This window comes from Canis aureus, chromosome 33, assembly GCF_053574225.1.
Source record: "Canis aureus isolate CA01 chromosome 33, VMU_Caureus_v.1.0, whole genome shotgun sequence".
Taxonomy (NCBI): Eukaryota; Metazoa; Chordata; class Mammalia; order Carnivora; family Canidae; genus Canis; species Canis aureus.
Genome location: NC_135643.1, coordinates 1,596,174 through 1,618,868, shown reverse-complemented (window position 1 = coordinate 1,618,868; position 22,695 = coordinate 1,596,174). Strand labels below are relative to the sequence as shown.

Sequence of the window (22,695 nt, the reverse complement as noted above, 5' to 3'; positions counted from 1 at the left end):
ATCCTGCCCATCCTTCACAGCCTGGTTCAAATTCTATCTCCTTCAGGAGAAGCCCTTAGATCCTCCCAGTTAACCACTCTTCCCTCCAAAGCATATTATTGGACTAGCTGCTATGACTAGCAAAGCATTTGCGAAAGAGAAAGATTGCTCAAGCAGGGGGAGGACAGAGGGAGAGGAAGAAGCAGACTCTAGTCTAGCATTTGCTAGTCAGATTCGCTATTTATATATAGAAGTTCCTATTCCTTGCTCAGTTGTGAACCCCAGAAAGGCATGAACCTTATTTCCTTCTGTGTTTCCTTCAACCTTGTGGTATAGAGCTTCTCACATGACGCGTGCTCTACAAATTCTTGTTAAATGACCGACTTCTCTGCTGGGGGAAAGAGACTGTGAGAAGAGGCAACGGAGGAGTGTTCTCCCTTGTGCTAACGTAGATGTGAATTCCTAATATCTGATCTTAGGTAGGGAGGGAACCATGAGGTAGGCCTTTGATCTGCAGTGCACCCACAGCAAGCAGTGGCTATGAATCGGTTAGGGAAATTGGTAGACTCCTGGGAGTTAGTACTCAGGTTCTACAGCTAGCTCTGCTGAAATTTCCAGTGGAAAGCGCTTCATAATCTTGGAATAGTTGGAAATCTTTTTTAGAAAATCCTTCTCTGTGAGAATTTGAAATGTCTGTGATTCTCCTATCTCACCAAGATGGTGCACTCAAGAATTCAGATGGGAGTCAAGGAGTCTTAGGTTTGATGAGGGAAATATACTCCACAGGAGGATTGTGAGAATCAATGAAATAACAAATGTAAAGCATACTCAGCCGAGGGCCAGGAGTTCAATAACCAACAACTATTAAAGTCGGTAATTCTTCATGTTCTGTCAATGCAAAAGTCGGAAACAGAGGGTGCAAAGCTAAAATCTTTAAAATATATTCCATGAATATAAAACAAACCAGCGGAAAAGATAATCCCCAACTTTTCCTAACCATGCATTCTTGCGCTGAGAGCTGGGTAGCTTTCTAAAATCAAGTGTACACACACACACACACACACACACACACACACACACGACCACGTGTATATATCTCTCTCTATAAGACACATAGATCTATACAAAGTATCTCTACAGCTCTATGTATCTACATATGTCTGTCTCTAGAAGAGCATCAGGGACCCAGAAAGAAATCACCCCATGGGGGATCCCTGGGTGGCGCAGCGGTTTGGCGCCTGCCTTTGGCCCAGGGCACGATCCTGGAGACCCGGGATCGAATCCCACGTCGGGCTCCCGGTGCATGGAGCCTGCTCCTCCCTCTGCCTGTGTCTCTGCCTCTCTCTCTCTCTCTCTGTGACTATCATAAATTAAAAAAAATTAAAAAAAAGAAAGAAATCACCCCATGAAAACAAATGTGAAAGGAAAAAGTGGGGAGAAGGGGGGGTAGGGGAGCCGCAGTAAAGCTCAGGGCCGACGGGCCCCATCCCAGGCCCCTCCGGTTACACATACCTGGTGCTTCTTGTCTGCGGTGGGAGAGGACCGTGATCTCACATGGACGGGGGCCACCAGGGCGTCGGAGCGCTCCAGCAGGTCCTCCGCGGACATGGACTTCCCGGTCCTCCTGGCTGCGGCCCCCCACGCGCAGGGCTCCCCAGGGGTCCCGTGCACCGTCTGGGTGCACTTTGGTCCGTAGTTAGCGCCTCCGAGCAGCTCCCTCGGGGCTGGGGCCCCCCGTTGCCGTTCCCCTTGGAGGCGGTCTCTGGGCGCGCGCGGGGGCTCCCCTGCCCCCCCTGCGGCTGCGGCTGCGGCTGCGGCTGCGGCCGGGGGGAGGACGGCCTCCCCGCGGGGCTGCCCACCGCGTTCCCGCAGCGCGCACAGGCCGGGACCCTCGGGGGCCGCGGCGCCGGGCCTCAGGGGGCTGCTCTGGGCGCGCTCCCGCAGCAGCGCGGGGTCCCCGGGGCCGGGGCCTGCGGCGGGGCCAGGCCGCCGGCCGGTCTTGCGCTGCACGTAGTCGGCGAGCGCGCTCTGCTGGAACCGCCGGAGCTCCGGGCGCGACAGGCCGAGCGCGCAGCAGGCCTTGCCCGGGCGCTCGGGGACGCGGCGCCGGCCCGCCACGGGGCTCTCGCTCTCGGGGGCGCACAGCCCGTTCCTCGGCGGGCTCCGGGGCGCGCGCTCCGCCCCCTCCGAGACCCCCACCTCGTTCATCTTCCCGGGCTCCGAGTAGGAGCGCTGCTTGTGCTCCGAGGCCAGGCGCCGGCGCGGCCCCCTCCGGGGTGCAGAGGGTGCGGGGCGGGCGGCGGGGGTCACGCTGTGCCGCTCGCGGGGGGCGTGCGGGGAGGCGGAGGCCGCGGGCTCCGGGCTCCACAGCCCCACGTGGGCAGAGGCGGGCCGCGGGCGCCAGGCTCGCGAGGCCGCGGGCGTCCCCAGCTCGAGGTCCCGGCGCCGGAAGGAGGTGGCCCCCAGCACGCGGGGCTGCGCATCCTTGATGCTGTCGCGGTAGGCGCGGCTGAACGGGGCGTCCAGCGCGGGGGGCTCGGGCGAGCCGGGCCTGTCCCCGCCGGAGAGCTGGAGGGTGCTCTGGCTGCGGGGCAGCGGCGTGTCCCGCCCCGGGGGCTCCCCGCCCCGCAGCCGGGGCCCGCGGCCGACACCGGGCCCGCCCCTCCGCCGCTGGCCGTCCGGCTGCCAGAAGGCCTCTTCCAGCTTTGGCTCACGCGTGACGCGCCGCTCCGCACTGCCCAGGAGTCCGGTGGATTCAGGAACAGGGGCGTCGGCTCTTGTGTCCCCAGAGTCATCCCCCAGAGTATTCGAGGTCGGAAGCGTCCCGCTGGGCCTGTGGTTCTGGCCGTAACCAGAGCCGCTCAGGCTCCGGGCTCTCTGGCGTCCTTGCCCTTGCGCTCGCTGCTCGATCTCCGAAACCTTCTGCAGCACCGAGCAGTGCGGCTTCCCGGGCTGAAGGCCTTGCAGAGCCGAGGCGCTGCTGGAGCTGAGCCACCTCCTGCCCAGACTGGATACCTGTTGGTGGGGTGAGGAGGGAGGGTCCCTGTACCTTGAGTCTGAACTGGGGAAAGAGGCCAAGGCACTGGGTCTTGCCTCAGGCCTTGGATAGGAAACTGGCCTGTCCAGATGCCTCCTGCAATCAGGAAGAGCTCTCCTTCCAGAGTCTTCCACCTTGCTGTTGATTACAGAGGTAGACCGGCCATCCAGGTAGCCCTCCTGGGCTCCCCCTCCTAGCTCCAAGCTGCTTTGCCTTCTTAGGCTCTCAGGAATATTTTGGAGGGAGGAAAAGGCTGACTTGGTCCTGCCACAGTTGCTCGGCAGGCTCTGGCCTAGGCCTTCTCTCTCTAGCCTCTGCTGCAGGTTGGCGTTGTGGTCTTCATGTAAATCACCGTCCCAAAGCTCGGAGGTCCCCGAAGATCTTTTGTCTTCGCCCACTTGCCAGGCCTGAGGGCATTTGAGGCTGTGGTAATGAGAATATGGCTTGTTGCTGTGGGTGCTCTTTCTCTCACTGGGATGTGGGCTGTTGCCTTGGAGAGGTGTGAGCTGCCTCTCCAGGGAGGTATCCTCCTCATTTTCAGGTACTGAAGGGAAATGGACTTTGTAGGGGACACATTTGGCTGAACTTCCAGGTTTCCTCTCCACCGGGGACACTGAATCGTGTTCTAGAGGCGCGGAGAAGGCAAACCCAGGCCTGGTAGATCCATCGTGGTTCCCATTCTCGTCAAAGGTAGCAGTCTCATCACAAGCTCCATGAGGAGTTGTATAGCCGGTCTCCTTGGCCAGTGCTGGGTAGAGCGTGCCATTACCACTCACAAAAGGCTGGGGCACCTGGGCAAAGTGTGGCTCCAGAGAAGGTACCGGGTAGATGCCGGTCGGCAGCAGAGGTTGGCCAGGCTGGGCCTTCTGGGTGTAATTATACTTGGGCTTCGCTGGGGGGCTGTTCTCCGGACTCCTCTCTAGCACAGGATGCAGCTGTTCCTCTAGGAGGGGAGATCTCAGGGCGCCGGCAGAGTTTGCCTGAGGCCGGCAGAAGCGCTTCTGATCAAGGCTGGACCAAGAGCTGGGCCGTTCTCGCTGCCGAAAGGCTGCAAAACTGTCGCTTCGAGCTGGGGGCAGGGGCACACCCACTTTAGGAGGCAGGTTGGGAGTGGCAGTGTCCAAGGAACTGGGGCACTGCTGGCTCCAGGATGGAGGTGGCACTCCCTTGCCCCGAGGAACATTATGCCATTTATCATAGCCCTGAGCATCTGCTGAGGCTCGGGCTTCCCTACCTTGGAGAAGCAGGGCTGAAGAGTTCACCTCATACTCTGCTGAGACTCCCCTGCGGGGATCATAGACTGTCTTGACATAGCGAATATCTGCCTGCTTCATCCCTTCTAGGAGGCCACCCCGAGCAGAAATGGTGTCCATGGAGGCTGAACGCTCCCGGCTAGAGATGCCAGGGGGTGGATACTCTAGGATGCTAGAACTGGTGGAGAAAGAGCTGTACGCTGAATCTCTCTTGTTGTGGAGGTGGCTCAGCTGGTCAATGCTGCTGGTGGACTTGGCAGGGGAAAGAAGATGGCAGGGTGGGTATCCCCCACTGGGCTCCAGGCTCTCCATGCTCCCCTGGGAGCTGCAGTGGTCAGGGCTCTGCCTCAGATAAGCATGATCAAAGTTGGAGAGGTCACTGGTAGAAGAGCTAGAAGAAAGGGAAACAAAGAAGTCAGCATCACTGAGCCGTTACCATTTGGTAGTTTATAGGCACAGGACCTGGCTTATAAATGTTCTCTTGTGTAAGATGTTTGGTTTTTGGAAGGGCGGGTGAAAGGGCCATATTTGGGCCTCACTCGGCCTCCTTGTGTTTTGTCACTAGGAGTAATTGCCCAACACTGTAACCTATGGGCCTCTAATTAATCACCCAGGCTTGCAAGGGGAGGAACGGGGAGCACAAAGGAAGCCGTGTGGCCTTTGGGTACAGGCAACAAACACATTAATGTGATTTGCTACATGCTGCAAATGACATTCTACGTGTGCCAAGAAATGAGAGGTGGGAGACGAGGAGTGAGAGAGACTGCAGTTTTGTGTCTCTTGGGGCTCTTTGTGAGAAGCGGAAGAACTAAGTAAGAGACCAGGCATGTGAACCGGGTAAGGGAGAACTTTCTGTGCACGTGTATATGTTTTTAGTTAATATCTTTCCTTTTTATGGAATTGAAGGTCTATTCCCTGGCAATCTTCCTGGAATCTCAACTACTAGAGACAATTTGTTTGTAGTGAGAAAGCTAAACACAAAGTTGAGTGAGAGAAATTCAGAGATGGGAGTCAGAGAAAGGCGAGGGAAACCTTATAAGAAGTCTTAATTATAGGAGTCCATCATCTGTGATGACCTCCCAAGGCCCGAGCAAAACCTCTTTCATACACTTAGAAAGGTAAGACCTCCTCCTTTACACAATCCTCCAGGTGATTTTCAGAGCCTGCCGGGGGGCGGGGAGTGACTTTCAATCCTGGCATGGCATACCCCAGAGAGTTGCCTCAAAACAAAATTACTTATAATTAGTTTAGTTACAAACGCAAGATATACTTCTCCCAGCATGTTGGGGGAGGGGGATGAGGGCATATAGGAAGGAATAAGTGGTTCAAAAATCAAACAATCTCAAAACTGTCCAAATGTTTATAACTCACCATTCTCTACAGAAGGGTAAACACTAAAACTTTTTTGATAAGCTTTAATACTTTCAAATGAATAGGCATCGCAGCACTATTAAAATTCATGGGGCTATTATATTTCTAGATCTCATTTAAGTAAATACAGTGTCTTATTGGCAAAGTATACGATAATGCTTTGTGGCTGACCTAAATCCAGGGTCTACGGCAAGAGACTGGAAAGACCATATTTGACTCAAAACTGGCACTGGATTGCAAGGAAGACTACATTTTCAGCAACTTGCCTCCAGAATATAGTTCTTTTAGAGAAAGTCAATTTACTGAGTGGAGCCTCCTACTTGGGGAGGGACAGGGAGAAAGGAACAGCTCTTGGGCCAGCCAGATTAGAGCTGCCAGTCCTGGCACTCAATGGTATGGCATATGTCACTGCCAGACTTCACCCCCTCCCCCCTTCCTTCCTAGTTCCCCTTCAGATGAAGAGATTGTGTTAAAAATGTACATGATGGCTCAGTTGAGGATAATCTCATATGACCCACTTACGCTTCCCTTTATCTCCTCTAACAAAAGATTCAGAGCTAATACTTGGAGTGGAAATGGAAGCCATATATCCCATATTGGCTGTTTTGCTCACCGATTCCATGTAGGTGGTAATCAAGACTTAATCCCTGTCTGAACTGCTGAAGGTTTTAGTAATCTTTCACCAAAACGATAAGTCAGATCTACTTAGGAACCACAGAAAGTCAAAATGGATAAATGGAATCTGTCACTACTGAGTGGGAAGAAGTATCATCGTTAACATATCTCAAGATGTAGATGATGTCTAGAAATGCAAAATCACTGGTATAAATATCTTTAGGCAGAGAAAATGTACAATAGGTTCCCTCCTGTGACATGCATGCTCTTTGCTACTCAGGGAGGGCTCTGTCCCTCCAGAATCCCCATTCCCAAGCAGAGTGGAGAATGTGACCAAGTGGCATGCTATGTATGCCAGTGAACACGCAGACATCACCCTCTACAAGGTTCTTCCACCACTTTCTGGAAGTAGTCATTTTGATTATCTTTGCCATTCCTGCTTCCAAGATTGCACTTTTAATGGTGGGTAAGAACCAAGGATGAGGTCTTCATTCCCCCACAATAGTTCCAACCCCCACAGAGATAGCCTTACTGTCAAGACAAGTGTGCAGGGGCAGCTGAGTGGCTCAGTGGTTGAGCGTCTGTCTTCAGCTCAGGTGGTGATCCTGGGATCCTGGGATCAAGTCCTGCATCAGGCTTCCCATAGGGAGCCTGCTTCTCCCTCTGCCTATGTCTCTGCCTCTGTGTTTCTCATGGATAAAAAAATAAAATCTTAAACAAACAAACAAACAAAAAAAGGTAAGTGTGTCAAGCTTCTTATTGTGGTCTGGCTAGTTCCCAACCTCATTTTCTATTGGTCTCCTCTTGCTCACTACACTCCAAGGTGATGGCTTCCTTCTTCGAATTCAGACCCATGAAAGAGATTCCAGTGTCTCAGGGGCTTTGAACCCACTCACTGTTCCCACCACACGGTCTGCCCTTCACCTGGCTCACTTCTCTTTATTCAAGTCTCTGCTTGAGAGAAGACTTCCTAGAATGCGAGAGCATCTCTTCCGTCCTTACTCCCTGATCCTCTGCTTACTTCCTTCACAGGACTTACCACTACTTGACACTATCTTATACCCCTTTCATTATATGAAAGAGACTTCAATTGTGTCTGTAATACTTAAGATCTGAAGCAAATATGACAAAAATGTTACTTCTATGGTAGATCCATGTATTCTTATAATATTACTTATTTTTATAATTACTCTTGATTTTACGTGTTTAAACATATTTTTTAGATACTTAAAACACAGAAAAGAGCACAAAACCAGTGTATGAAAATGGTTTTTTTTCTTTTTTAAAAAGATTGTATGTATATATTTGACAGAGCCAGAGAGCACAAGTAGGGGGAATGGCAGAGGAAGAGGGAGAAGCAGACTCCCCGCTCAGCAGGGAACCTGATAATTCCTTAGATGATCAAATGTTTAGAAAATGCTGGGCTAAATAAATTAACTCTATTTGCTATAAGACTTCTGAGTCTTTCATAAACTATTGTTCATGTGATGTTCTAAAAGGAAAATATACTAAATAGTGTTTTCTAAATTAATTTGGTTCTGGGAACTTTTTTCCAAGGAGCATCTAATGGATTATTATCCATGGAACAGACCTTGGTAAACAAATATTATAGGGCGGGGGCTTCTTATGTCTTGTTCAGCATTATACCCCCAGGAACTAGAAATCATCTGAGATGTAGTACTCGTTCTTTAGCATTTTGATACTGTTATTTCAGCCTCCTCTGCCTCCTCTGAGGGGGCTGGATTACATGACTTTCCTAGATCTCTTCTGAAATACTTTATTTTTTTTTAAAGATTTTATTTATTTATTCATGAGAGACACAGAGAGAGAGAGAGGTGAAGAGACACAGGCAGAGGGAGAAGCAGGCTTCATGCAGGGAGCCCGATGTGGGACTCGATCCTGGGTCTCCAGGATCAGGCCCTGGGCCGAAGGCAGGCGCTAAACTGCTGTGCCACCCGGGCTGCCCCTGAAATACTTTATACTGAGGACCGTTTTGTAAGAGTTCTGTAGGACAGCATAAAGACCGGGAGCCAGGCCTGACAGGAGCCAGCTAAAATATAGGTTCAGTGAAAGTCTTATCTAAACCAGCTTGCAGGGAGTTAAAATCACTTGTCCTGTGCTTCCCGCTTCCTCAAGCTCCCTGATTCTCGTGCTTCTTAATGAGAAACAGATCCAAAAACTTAGGACAGAGATTGGGTTTCTAGAACTAAAGGAAGGCTGTCAGAGGGATGCCAATCACCTGGTTTGGCATATCAGACCACTAGATGCCACTGTGCTCCTCAGAAATGTGCCTGGAGCGCTTCTCCACTGACAGCTGCCTACGTCAGGCCCTCTGAGCAGCACAGAGTTGGGGTGAAGTCATCTGCCAGAGCTACAAGCCTGCAGTGTGGACCGAACAGACCACAGGGTGACCTGTGCCAGGGAAGAAAATACTCAGGTCTGTAGCCCTGCAGGTAATGTGAGCTTGCTTTTCTCCTTGTATTCCCTACAGCCCTTGGTGCAGACGGTCAGGGGGATCTGTCCTGAAGCTTGCATTAGAAGGCACTGGGATGGATCACCTGCCTCAGCCCCTCTGGAGGTTGGGAGAGGATGGAGAAATTGGGAGGTGCAGAAACACAGCCTTCAGAGTACTGCACTTCTGATGCCAGCTCCAATTGTCCTCCAGTAGTGAACTCTCTTGGAAGTCACCAAGTTCCTGGGTGCAGCTCTTCTGAGCACTGATTGCAGTAGTCTTAACTTCTGCCCATGCTTTTTAGGTTACAGCAAGACCAGATTTAGGGACTCCTGTGGTTAGGTGTTGGGAGGCTCCATGGAGCCGCACTGTTTAGGAGCACTCTACTAATACACCATTGCATTGTATGTGCGTGCTGGCTGGTGCCCGTTAACCTTGAAACTGATTATCAGGTTTCACTGTGCCTCTGATAAGTCTTCAGCCTAATGATTGTAACTGTCATAATTATTGAGTGCCTATTATATTCCAGGGAACTGCACTAAACGTTTTACATGTTTTACTTAGTCTTCACTATGGTCCAATGGGATACATATTATTAATTTCACTTTACAGACAAGAAAAACAAGATCTAAGAGGTTAAACGTTTTGCTTAAGCTCATCTAGTAGGTGGTGAAGCTGGGATTTAAACCTAGGTTTGATTTAAAAGCCCAAGTACTTTCCAACAAGTTTCTTTTCTTCTCTACATCTAACCTTCCAAAGGCCCAGAGAGTAAAAGTGCTGAGCCTGGTGCAGGTGGCGCCCTGCTGAGAGGCAAGAATAAATTCAGGGTTATTAGAAGGGACACAGGCAAGGGAGAGAGTGTCTATAACAAAGAGGGTCACCAGGAGATTCTTTTCTGTGGCCTGAAGCCTATCTTGATGTGCTGAGAACCATGGCCATCAGTGAGAAGTCTAGGAATTGGCCCTTGATTTGAGCAGACATGAGTGTTAAGGATTCTGAGTCCTGGCCTTGCCAAATGTGGAGCCACCATCTGTTAAGTAATCCTTCCGGAAGTCATACCCCTCTCCCATTTGACCCAACAGCACTTGCATCTCATTTGCATGTAGGACCCATATTCCCTTGACCTTCCCTTCCCTGCCATTACCCTTATGTAGGCACTTTCAAAAACTCTGAAGCTACAGAGTAACTCCCTGGCACCAGAAGATGAATCGTAATTTGCATGGATTCTGAATTTGTAGTAAATATAGGAGATTCCTGAATGAATATTTTCGTATGTGTGGTGGTCAAATTTGGCTTCCTTCTCCCCAGTCCCCCTCAACTGTGTCAGGTCTGATTACTACAGTAAATCCCTTCTCCCATGACACTGGTGGGGGCCCTGCCTGAATGAACCCTGACTGATACGACGACTAGAAAAGCAGAGGAAGTATAACTAGTAATTAGTTATATGCAATGGCTGTGACCCCCGGCTTGAGTTGGAGTCTGGACTTAGGTCCTGATCAGTTGTTTGACCTTGGACAAATTATCTCTTCAACCTTCAATTTCCTGTTCTGTAAATGAGATTAAGAATATGTGTCTGTTGGGGATCCCTGGGTGGCTCAGTAGTTTAGTGCCTGCCTTTGGCCCAGGGCGTGGTCCTGGAGCCCCGCATTGTGCTTCTTTCAAGGAGCCTGCTTCTCCCTCTGCCTGTGTCTCTACCTCTCTCTGTGTCTCTCATGAATAAATAAATTCTTAAAAAAAAAAAAAAAGAATATGTGTCTGTTTTACAGGCAGAGATGAAGGTGTGGAGTATCACATGAGAGCATGTGCACAATGAGCAGCCCTAAGTGTATTAATTGTTTGGGTTGGAGCTAAGTTGGATAACTGGCCTTAACAGAAGGATAAAAACAAGTGGGCAGTTCAAATACAGGAGTAAAATCATTCAGTAAAAAGCAGATACATATTTGGCTAAGAAGGACATTAAGCACTGAGGGAAAAAGTTTGTCAGTTTTTCTAATAGTGTTACAATGTGTAATTGAGAAATGTCTGAGAATGGACAGATCCTGCAATTACAGATGGTCTCCCTCTGTGCCAGTCTGTGCCAGCCCAGGATATGAAGGTAACTCGTATATATTTGGTGTTTCAAGAGGAAGGTGATGAGTAGAGAGGTTTAATACTCGGGGTGAGTGTAAGAAAACATTTTTAAAACAGAAGAAAATGTTCCTTTCCGGAAACAAGACCTCCAAAAAAAGAAAAGCCCTGAGTCTCAGCTGGGGTCACTTACCTAGAATGGTATCTCTGGGGCCAAGGACTGCCAATCGTGCCCGGAGTTATTTGCATCATGCTGACATCTGGTTGGTTTTCCTCAAATTTGGTTAAATGCCAAGAGTGAAGTCGGCCTGCAGGGTCACTGCGCCTGGGGAGATACAGGAGAGGGACCTCTCAACATTAGGAGCATTCTCAGCTGAATTTCTTCACTGATGTGATTTATAGATTTAAAAGCAGAGACTGCTGTATCCTTAGAGGTCAAAAATAATAAATAATGGAAAGTAGCTTACCACTTATTTCTCTTACTAACCATTGCTGTTCTCTGCTTTATTAATATTTTTATTTTCATTTTGATATAATTTCAGACTTACATAAAAATGCAAACTGGTACAGTCACTATGGAAAATAGTATAGAGGTTTCTTTTAAAAATTAAAAATAGAACTACCATATGATCCAGCAACCCCACTTCTGGTGTATATCCAAAGAAACTGAAATCAGTATCTCATAGGTATATCTGCACTCCCACATTTACTGTAGCATTACTTACAAGAGCCAAGATATGGAAACAGCCTAAATGTCTATCAACTGATGAATGGCCAAAGGAGATGTGGTGTACACACGTACACACACACACACACAGACACACAGGAATATTATTCAGCTATGACAAAGGAGATCATGCCATTTGCAACAACCTGGATGAACCTTGAGGGCATAATGCTAAGTGAACTCAGGCGGACAGAGAAAGATAAATATATGATCTCACTGCTATGTGGAATCTAAAAAAGACAAACTCAGAATAACAGAGTAGAGTGTTAGTAGCCAGGGCCTGGGGAGTGGGAGATGTGGTCAAAGAGTACAAACTTCAGTTATAAGATTTACAGGACTGGGGATCTAATGTATAGCATGGTGATTTTAACTAATAATACTGTATTATATACTTGATACAGTTGCTAAGAGAGTAGATCTTAAATGTTCTCACTGCAAAAAAGAAACTGTAACTATGTGACAGGATGGAGGTGTAGAAGCTAATACTATGGAGGGAATCATTTTGCAATTTATAAATATAACCAAAAATTACATTGCACACCTTAAACTTATACAGTAGTCTTTACCAATGGGGGAAAAATCCCCACCTATCCTTCAGCTAGATTCCCTACATATTAACATTTTATGCCAGAGTTGCCTCTGCTTATCCATATATAAAAATGGGAGCAATAATTCCTCCCTCCCCCCAAGAGACTTTGTGTGGATATATGGTAAAAAGCTTTCTGGGGATTTTGAAGTCCTCTGTCATATCCTGATGCTGGATAAATTACATTCTTTTAATTTCCTGGTAAGAACTACATAAAAATTAGCAGTTACCTCAGTATTAATGCTGCTCTACACTACATGGTATAAACAGCAAGATGCTCTGGAAAATAGTTTTTCAATTTGCAAGTCACTGACTTCAACTCTTAAATATCCTGCCCTTATAACAAAAAGAGTTGACAGAGCCAAAGGGAAAAAGTGGGTGTCCTTCAACTGCAATACTGAAGAATAAATTTGGTAAGAAGAACTACACTACTATAGATGGTTTGAGTCAGGAGGGAGTGACTGTGCCTTATTTCCGGCAAAAAAAGTGAGGCGAGCCATCAGGAATTTCATGCTAAAAACTAGGGGAAATTTTCTGCAGTTTAAAAACATGTGTATGAGAACCAGGATACACTGGATACACTAACAATAAAGCTATAAGGACATCCACCTATTTCTTTTCTATGAAAAAAAGTATTAGCTTACGTTATATAAATAAAAACTCATTCCTCTGATACTAGTACAATTTTGAAAATAAGTATATCAGAATAATACTAGCCCAGGTGTCAGACATGGGTTCTCATCCAGACTTTATTAACTTGCTGTATGGCCCCGTGTAAATTATTTTTTATATGAACAAAGGCTTAGGGAGGAGAAGTAAAGACATTAAGCAAAGAGGGTGTATTAACCTCATTTTAATCTGAAGCAGCATGTATGGAAAACATGCCAAGAGAGAGAGAATCCTTCCCCAAAAATACACATATTTTTTCTGAAGACAGGTTGTGGTGATAGGAAAATGATCTTGTGTGAAGCAAGGGATATAGTCCCACAGGATTTTTAGCTGGCAGTAAATGCTTATTGAAATGAAGGAACATTTAGTCATTCAGACTAATGTCTATATTGCTACAGCAGCCAAGGAAAATGACAAAAATTGAAATCTCTCTTGATAAAATGCTGGGGATAGAAAGTAGCTGAAATGTAGCTGCAGGTTTTCAGCTCTGCTATCAGAAAAACCTGGGTTCTAATCCTGATCCCTAAAATCCAAAAGCTAAACTGGTGGTAAGTTTCTTTTTTTAAAAAAAGATTTTATTTATTTATTCATGAGAGACACAGAGAGAGAGAGAGAGAGACAGAGACAGAGAGAGGCAGAGACACAGGCAGAGGGAGAAGCAGGCTCCATGCAGGGAGCCCGACGTGGGACCCGATCTCGGGACTCCAGGATCACGACCCGAGCTGAAGGCGGCGCTAAACCTCTGAACCACCTGGGCTGCCCAGTGGTAAGTTTCTTAACCATTCTGAGCTTCCTCATTTAAAAAAGGCAGATTATCATAGAACCTATTTGTAGGGTTTTTGTAAGATTAAAAATGAGCTAATATACTTGGCACATAGTAGAGCTCAATAAATGTCAAGTATGATTATCTTCAGTTATTCACTATTAAAGAATTGGTGAAGACTAAAGAGCAGGGAGAAAGCCCATCAGAGAGATGCAGGACAAGAAAGGGGAGACAGAAGCTGGGAGTGAATGCTGGAGATGAGTGAAATGGGCAGGAACTATTGATGGTGATGAGTCACCCACCTCTGAGGATCCCAATAAGGTACTGAGAGTAGATAATTAGGGCAGAGAATTACTGTGCTCACAGCCTGAAGGACCCTGGCCACAGTGCAAAAGCAGGGAACTGCCAGGGCAGTGGCTATAACATCTAGTCAGGGAGGCATACCCAGGCCAAGATGGAATAGACCTTGCCCACCTGGAAGCTAGGAAAGCAAGCAAGCAAGTAGTAGCACAGCCGTGGGCGAAAGAGATGAAGTAGGGTGCAACTCACGAGACGAACAGTGGAAGGCAAAATATTACAATATGTCTGGCTCCTTGCTCCATACCTCTCTAATCCCCATAACAGGTCCCAGGTGACCATATCTCTGGGTGCAGCACTGGCCCAAAGTTGAACCTGCCCTCTTCTCAGAAGGGACATCAGGGAGCCCCAGTGTCTTAATGGCTCAGTGTCTTCTTCACAGTCTGGCATTCTTGCTGCTGGCCTCCCCGTAACCTTGGACGTGCAGCCCCACGGAAAGTAGGTTCCTTGCCCAGTTCCTTGAAGCCAGGCCACCTCCCTTGAGCCCCAGTTCCTCACTGAGATTCCTGCTCGATCTTCCAGTTTTGCTCAGTGATTAGAAATCCTTTCTGGTGCCCCAAGCTCCTTAGAAGCTGGCCCAAATCACATAGCCGTAAGTCCCACAGCCAGGATTCAAACCTGGTTACCCAGAACACTTGAGATACTCCACAGATGCTGCTGAGTACCCACACAGAGCTTGATGAAAAAATATGAAGTCTCTTTAGTATGAGGCACTTGGAGACACTTCGTACAGGTCCAGATGATCAAAATGGGTCCAAAATTCATAAGGAGAAAGGATAAACTGTCCTCTTCCTGTCTCGCATTCTGGTGACCTCAGTGAGAGTTGTTGGCAGGACCCCCATCAGAAGTAGAAGGCTCTAGCTAGCCCTGTGACCAGGGACTGGCTTTGAGAAGCCAATGGGTGCGGCTGAAGGGCGAACTCCGCCTGACACCTGAGGGTGGTAATGCTGGGGATGACTCCTCAGCAGCTTCGACCACCAACCATATCTGACCATGTCTACCTAGAAAGACTGGGAGCTGACAAATCTTTCCCACTCAAGAGAAATGGGCAGACCTGATAAATTCCACAGGCTCCACAGAAATATCCCTCTTCTAGCCAGCAAATGAGGCATGAGCTACTGTTCACTGATAATTTCAGGGGTTCCAGAGAAGCTCTCTAGAGAAATCTCCCAGGAAGGAAGAGGGGAGGTGCCCCAAAGCACAGTATAACTCCCTGAGCCTCACATATCCGTTGGTACACCGCCTTCATGAAGGATCAGACACCTTCCCGAGAGTTCTGAATCAGACTGTCAAGTGCACAAGAGGCTCTGCACAGAACCGTGGAGACAACTGGAGCTGTTGTAAGTGAAGAAATTTTTTCTTTGTGCTTTAAAGATAACAGCAAAGCTTTTTTAAAAAAATGTAACCTATCCAGACCTTTCCTCAGTTTCTTTCCCATTCGTTCAGGGGACATCCTGGGAGACTTTCTTTCTATATCCCAGCCATTATGCTAGCACCCAGGACACGAAAGACCTACCAAGTAGCATTAGACCCAGGTAATTCACAATATAGAGGACAGGCAAGTTAGCTATGAGATGGGTTCATAACACAGAACTTTATCTACTTTATCACAAGATGCTTGATGAATGCAGAGGAGGGACTCATAACACTATGGGCTTAGGTCAAAAAAGCTTCACTTTTACCTAAATCATGAAAGATTTTCTAGATGGAAGAGGTTGAGAAAAGGAAGGGAAGGCCATCCAGCTAGAAGAAATAGGATGACAAATACAAGGAAATGTGCAAGCACATGGTGAAACAACCCAAACTGGGAAAGAGATGATGAGTAAGGGGAAGAACAGATGATAAAGATGAAGGTGAAGAGGTAGGAGGGGCTCGTTCTTAACAAACTTCACTAAAGGGTTTGGACAGTATCCACAGGAAGCCACCAAAAAACCTTAGCCAGGGAGGGGCATGTTCAAATATGGGTTTCAGTAAGATATTGCCAATAACAAGGAGAATAAATTTGAGAGAGACGAGATTGGAGGCCAGGGTAAGAGAGAATAAGAGGGCCTGGCACTAAGATGATGGGCAGTGAACCAAAAAAGAATGCTCAGCCAGCAACTACTTGGATGTATGTGGTGTAGAAGGGAGGATACCATGGAGGAAGGACGGTGTTTGTTTCCAGCTTGAGCTAGAATTATAATTAAATTAACTTCTATAAGGAACCATTAGGGGACAACTGGATGGCTCAGTCGGTTAAGCACCTGCCTTTGGCTTGAGTCATGATCCCAGGGTCCTGGGATGGAACCCTGCTATGGAGTCCCTGTAGGGTTTTCAATGGAGGCAGAGGGTCTAGAGGACTGAAGTCTGGGTTACATTTAGAAATTAGGAGTGATAAGGCACATGGCCTTAGAGAAAAGGCAAGTTGCTTAGGGAGAGTGCACAGGGAGACAAAGGATGTAGTTTAACAATGGATCTTAGAGAATCATTACAATTTAGGGGAGAGGAAGCCAAAGCAAAAGCCTAAGGAAAAGCTTCCAGAGACATAGGAGAATATAAAAGAGTACAAGAGTTTCACAGGTTCCTAGGGGAGAGAATAAGGAGGTGGAACGTCAACCATTCCAACTGCTACAGAGAAGGCAGTCTGAGGAGGGCGGATGCATGTGCAGTGGTTTTGACGACTAGTAAAGTCTTTGCCGTGGAACTGCAGGGGCAGAAGCCTGACTATGGTGAAGTAAGAGGTGAATGAGAGATAAAATGGGAATGGCAAGGGCAGATCATTCTTTCAAAAACTTGGCTCTAAAGGGGAGAAAGAGGGTGGTAGCCACAAGTCTGGAGGAGATCAGGGAGGGAAAGGTTTGGTTCTTGCTGTTTTGTTTTAAACAGAAGTTTGAGCAAGTGTATGTGAGACAGGCAACTTCACGATACAGGACAAAGAGAATGACACTCCTCAGGACTCATGACCAAGTAGGAAAGGATGGCATTTTAGAGCGCATGTGGGGAGTATGACTTTATGTGGCAGTAAAGCCAGTTCCACTGAAATAAGAAAGAAGGAAGGAAGGGGCAGCCCCAGTGGCTCAGCGGTTTAGCGCCGCCTGCAGCCCAGGGTGTGATCCTGGAGACCCTGGATCGAGTCCCAGGGTGTGATCCTGGAGACCCTGGATCGAGTCAGGCTCTCTGTGTGGTGCCTGCTTCTCCCTCTGCCTGTGTCTCTGCCTCTCTCTCTCTCTCTCTCCTCTCTGTGTATTCTCATGAATAAATAAATAAAATCTTAAAAAAAAAATTTTACAAAAAAGAAGGAAGTAAGATGTTGATGCTCCTAAGCATGAAAGAGAACAGGGTGGGAGGAAAATTGGAGAGACTTCACACCCAATGTCCTCTATTTTCATTATGATGCCAGAAGAGGGAAAAGTGAGGGGTTGATGTGGAAGGTTGGGGTTTAAGGAACACAACAGTGAGGACTAGAAGAGTTGAAACTTGATGAGAGATATTTAAAAGAATTAATGACTAAGATATGGTCCTGCCCTTAAGGAGCTTACATCCAGGTAGGGAGACCAAATGAAGTTAATTCCTCCAGTAAAGATAAAATAAGTGTCCAAGACTTGCAATGCCAAGATAGGAATCCCAAACTGGGGAGCTTTTTTCTCCCCAAGTTAGAAGTAACTATCTGTTCTAGGGTGGAGTGTCAAGTCTCCTCACAGGCCTCAAACATAAAGAACAGAGAAATCTTGAAACAATCAAAAGGTCCTAAAAGAAAAAAACAAAGACACATGTTGGGAAAAGGCTTCAGAGATAAGATCTATCTATCTATCTATATATATGATATATGATTCTTCCACATGGACAGTTAAGTGATAAAATGAGGGAAAAGAACAATGAAAAAGATCTAAATCTAGCCCACTGAGGCACCTGGTGGCTCAGCGGTTGAGCGTCTGCCTTTGGCTCAGGGCATGATTCCAGGAGAGTCCTGCATCAGGCTCGGTGCGAAGAGCCTGCTTCTCCTTCTGCTGTGTCTCTGCCTCTCTCTGTGTGTGTCTCTCATGAATAAATAAATAAAATCTTTAAAAAAAAATTAAATGTAGCCCACCAAATCTCACATTTTGTTAGGGGGAATCTATATCAGCACAACCTGAGAAAGAACAGTTTGGCAACATCTAGAAATAATTTTCAAATAACATATCTATAAAAAGATTGAAAGAAAGAGCTAAATGCTCATCAGTAGCAGGGTAGTTAAATCGTTGCAGTACAACACATACAATAGAATACATTTATGGTCATTAAGAGAATGGAGTAGCTCTATACATATTAGCATGTAAAGATCTCCAAGGTATATGGTTAGAGGATGACAGTAAGGTGTAGCACTGTGAGTACAGTACGCTGCAGTGTGGAAGGGGAAAATATACATAAGCCCTTATGTGTTTATTCATGGAAACAATATTCTGGACTGAAATTAGAAACAATGACTGCCTCTGAGGAGGAAAACTTATTTTTCACTGTATTTCCTTCTATAACTTATGAATTGTGTACCATGCACATGTATTACCTATTAAAAAGCACAGTTTCTCAAAATTAGCCTCTCATTTTAAAAATATATTACATTGCATCTTGAGATAACCAAAAAAGTCAAATAGCTGTTTGCTGACTTTTTCAGTGGTGCAAATAATTTAATAAACCTTCCTAAAGAGCACAGCATGCTTTCATATTTCGGGATCACTTTGATCTTTAAGAAGATAGGGAAATACTTTCCTAAAGGGCATTACATCATGAGCCTATCCATAAGAGCCAAAAGACGATTTAATTTTAAAATTTGAGTAAACCCAAGTTTTGCTTGTGGGTGTAATTCAAACAAAGCCCTTTTGTTGCATTCCTAACCACAAACAAGGAAGCTCAACTGTGTGGGATGGGTCGGCTGATGAAACTGGAACTAGCAAGTGACATGATGTCCTTCTTAGATGATTCTGCCCTACACAGGTATGTGTAGAATACAAAGCAGACTACCAGCACTACCACATAAAACATCATATTTTCTAATCCACTCACTAACCCACCTACCTGCCCATCCATCATCAGTTTAGAGCACAATATGTTTTAATAGATGACCAAGTCCAACTTAACAAGGTCCTAGTCTTAACCATCCCCCCAAACCCCAATATATCAACTGCTACATAATATATTCTGTAAATTAGGTCTATTTGAATTAAGATGTTATGGATGTGGGTTAAGGGTCTTCCTGATATACTCACTGAGCACTATGTGCTTGGCCCAGGGAAACATATGCTTCCTAAAGTTCTTTTTGTGTGTCTCTGCTAATTTCCCCCTCTTTTTCCTCATCTATTTTTAAAATTATAAAGTACTTCAATCATATATAAATGAATTCAAATTAATATAAGGAACACCCATGTATTCATCACCAAAATTAATCAAATCTTTATATTTTCCTATTATTTAAGTACTCTTTTGGATAGGTAATCATATAGTTAAAAGATCAAAGCCATTGAGATTGCTCACTCCACGTTTTCCAGCCTCTGCCCTCCATTTCTCTTCATTACTTAGAGCTTCCTCGTGCCTTGTTTTCCTTTTAGCTGCCTCATATTCCCTTGTGTGAATATACCCTATTTATTTAACAAGACCCTTTTTATAGATACTTTTTGATTTCCAGTCTTTTGCTATTACAAATAATGCTTTAGTGAATAACCATGCCCATACACTGTTTTCTATCTATGCTGACATATCAGGGCAGAAATTCCCCGAAGTAGAATTGTTGACTCAAAATTGGCACTTGCAGTTTTGACAGTTAATGCTAAATTGCCCCTTTCATACTCTAAAGAGGAAGCAGGGCACCCCCGGTGGCCCAGCAGTTTAGTGCCGCCTTCAGCCCAGGTTGTGATCCTGGAGACCCCGGATCGAGTCCCATGTTGGGCTTCCTGCACGGAGCCTGCTTCTCTCTCTGCCTGAGTCTCTCTCTCTCTCTCTCTCTCTCTCTCTCTGTGTCATGAATAAATAAATTTAAAAAAAAATCTTTAAAGAGGGAGCAAACTCAATGCAAACAATTAAATGTTACTGTACAAGTAATTTTTGGTGGAGGTGGGGGGAGATTATATCTTTAGTATGGTAGAACAGATGATCTGAACTACAATGCCTATTTAGGCATTTCCTGTCTACAGGACAATGATAGGCTTCAAATACTGATGGCAAAAATATTTAGCAATTGAAAACTATGACCCAGCCAAGCTACACTGAACTGTACTCATTCTATAGATCCAGATGGAACTCTCTCTGCAATAAAAATTACCCTTTATTGAAATATGTTTTCTACATGTTCAGAGGACACAGGAAAGCTCTAAAAATTCTTAGAGTCGAAAAAGCCTATGATCTTCAAAAAAAAAGGTGGTAATTGTGCATTAATACACAGCGGCGAAGACACTGTTTTTGAGAAATCCTTGAGACCCTCCCCACCTTAAAAGCATTCCTAACCTCTAGTTTCTAGGACTATAGGGCTCTTCAAGGCTGTATTTCAGATTTTTTTGCATTTACAGAAAATCCAAGCAAAATTTTCTACAGCTTTTATAATTGTCTCACTAACATCTGTGTCATAAACAAGTGGTTCAGTGGGTAGAAAAGTATGCATTAGATAATATAACTCCATAGCAACACAGTCCTTTCTGGAAAGAGAAGTTCTTTTTAAATGTCACATCCTGATAATATGCCCTGGGGACTTTTGGCTTTAACAACTGAATCACAAGTAAGAGTGAAGTGTGCTAACAGATGGACAAAAGCCTCTAACATCTAAAATTTGCATAAAAGATGAAAAACCTTTTCTAGTTAGATGCTTTACCCCATTCCTCACACCTGTCCAAACACGCTTTTACTACTTGTTTATCTCTTCCCCACTCTCTATTCTGACACATTTTTAAAAAGATTTAAATTTTATTGATGACCAAAGAAAACTATTATCGTAAAGTAGAGGGACCAGCAATGGGGGTGGGGGCTTTTCACTTAATCACCAATGGGTGATGGTGTTGCAATGTCTTTTTCTCAATATCCCTCTCTTTCTACCTTCCTCTCAACTCTGAGGACTCAGAATAGTCAATTCTCCTTCCCACACTTCAACGTTTGCATATAAATCATGGCAGAAGTTGACGCAAACACCCTAACATCTCTGATCCTTAAGAGCGTTCATTTTGTCTTTCATAGACTTTAAAAATTCAATGACAAAAAATAGCCTAAGTCTAATTATCAATAACTTAGTCTTCTCAAATCTCAGTTTGCAATTTGGATATCTTACTTGTTGGAAAAGGAAGGAGGCACTGGATTTTACCAATTTCTTCAAAGAGCCGATATTATGATTTTAGAATTTTATTCTCTACTTCTCTGTGCCATAGAATATGTTGCTGGAGCTCAGATAAGAGAAATCACTTCTATGCTGGTTTGTTTTTATCTTCCACACATAGACACCCACAAACATATTCTTGGGGATTTCAGAGAGGGTTAGATAGTTGCAGAGAACTAGAAATATTATGTGCACTTGAATTACTGCCCCCTTTTAAGAAGAAGCTGCTTGGGGGCTCTGCCGGAGGACTCCTGTTGGATAAATCAGAAGCAGTTCATCGGGGCATAATGAAAAGGTGTGCATGGCTCTTCCCCTCCACCCAATGGGCTGCAGGGCTGAGGGGCAAGAGGGGAAGGGTATCCTATCACTGTAGCTGGAAACCCTCCTCCTCCTTTAGGTATAAACACACACAAGATTGTCCTTTGAGACTTTAAAGGAGTCCAAATACCAACCAAGATATTTCAAAATTAAGCTAATTAATTTTTATACAATGCCAGAGCATAAATCGAATTTGCCAAAACAAGTGAAGAAAGGTTTGGGTTTTTTTTTTTAAGATTTTATTTATTTATTCATGAGAGACACAGAGAGAGGGGCAGAGACATAGAGGAAGAAGCAGGCTCTTTGCAGGGAGCCCGATGTGGGACTCAATGCCCTGAGCCGAAGGCAGACACACTCAAACGCTGAACCACCCAGGCACTCCTGGTTTGGTTTAGTTTGTGAGGCAAAAGCCTTACCTTTTAGAAGTTACATTTTTTCCAAACACCATTCCATTAAACAAAAACAAATGGATGGCCCCTAAACCTGCAACACCAAAGAAACTGAATTCTCTTTTGGGGTAAGTTTGATGTGTTGCATCAAATCACTCCTAGTTCACTCTTGTCATGTAGAGAAAGAGGCCACAAACAAGCAACTGAAGGAACAAGAAAACAAAGGAAGGGACAGAAAGAATTCATTTTAGAGAAAAAACCTTCAACAGTGGTCAAAAGAAGAATCTATATCTTTAAATCATATCAGCAAGGGATTGTTCACTAAGAAAGCTTTTACATATTATAGAAACATGAATGAAAAGAAGACAGAAGCTGAGAACTTTAAGGACACTGGCTCCAGCTTCTCAGCATCTCCCTATCAATATTTTCATAATAAATTTTACAGCCGTGTAACCACACCATCACCCACACATAACCTGACACTGGTCGAAGAGAAAATAATACAACTCCGAAGAATGCTTCTCTTTTATTAACTTTCAAATGAAAGGATGCCAAATTAAACTTGAAAAACCAGCCCTGTGATCCCTCCTCTCTGTGTGTTTTATAATATAAGCAGTTTGTATTTTCTTTTTTACCTTTTACATAGTATAATAATGATGAATTCCTCCAGTAATAAATATTCAAATCACCCTGAGATCTAGAACGTTACCATGACTGACACACCCACCTATCCTTTTCCGTGCCATACTTTCTTTTAAGTTATACTATCCCTAGACGCAAGCACTGGCATTGAGCATAGCTCT

General features: G+C 45.4%; 1 protein-coding gene across 10 annotated transcripts in view; it reads right to left on the bottom strand.

Moving 5' to 3' along the window:
• SHROOM3 (shroom family member 3) overlaps positions 1-22,695 on the bottom strand; it is a 325,226-nt gene that overhangs the window by 29,848 nt on the left and 272,683 nt on the right. For all 10 annotated transcript variants that reach the window (XM_077882553.1, XM_077882555.1, XM_077882554.1 and 7 more), the window contains 2 exons: positions 10,968-11,099; positions 1,492-4,660 (listed from right to left, as the gene is read on the bottom strand). In XM_077882553.1, the coding sequence (XP_077738679.1) occupies positions 1,492-4,660; positions 10,968-11,026 (3,228 nt within the window). In that variant the 5' untranslated portion in view covers positions 11,027-11,099. The remainder of the gene's footprint in view (positions 1-1,491; positions 4,661-10,967; positions 11,100-22,695) is intronic.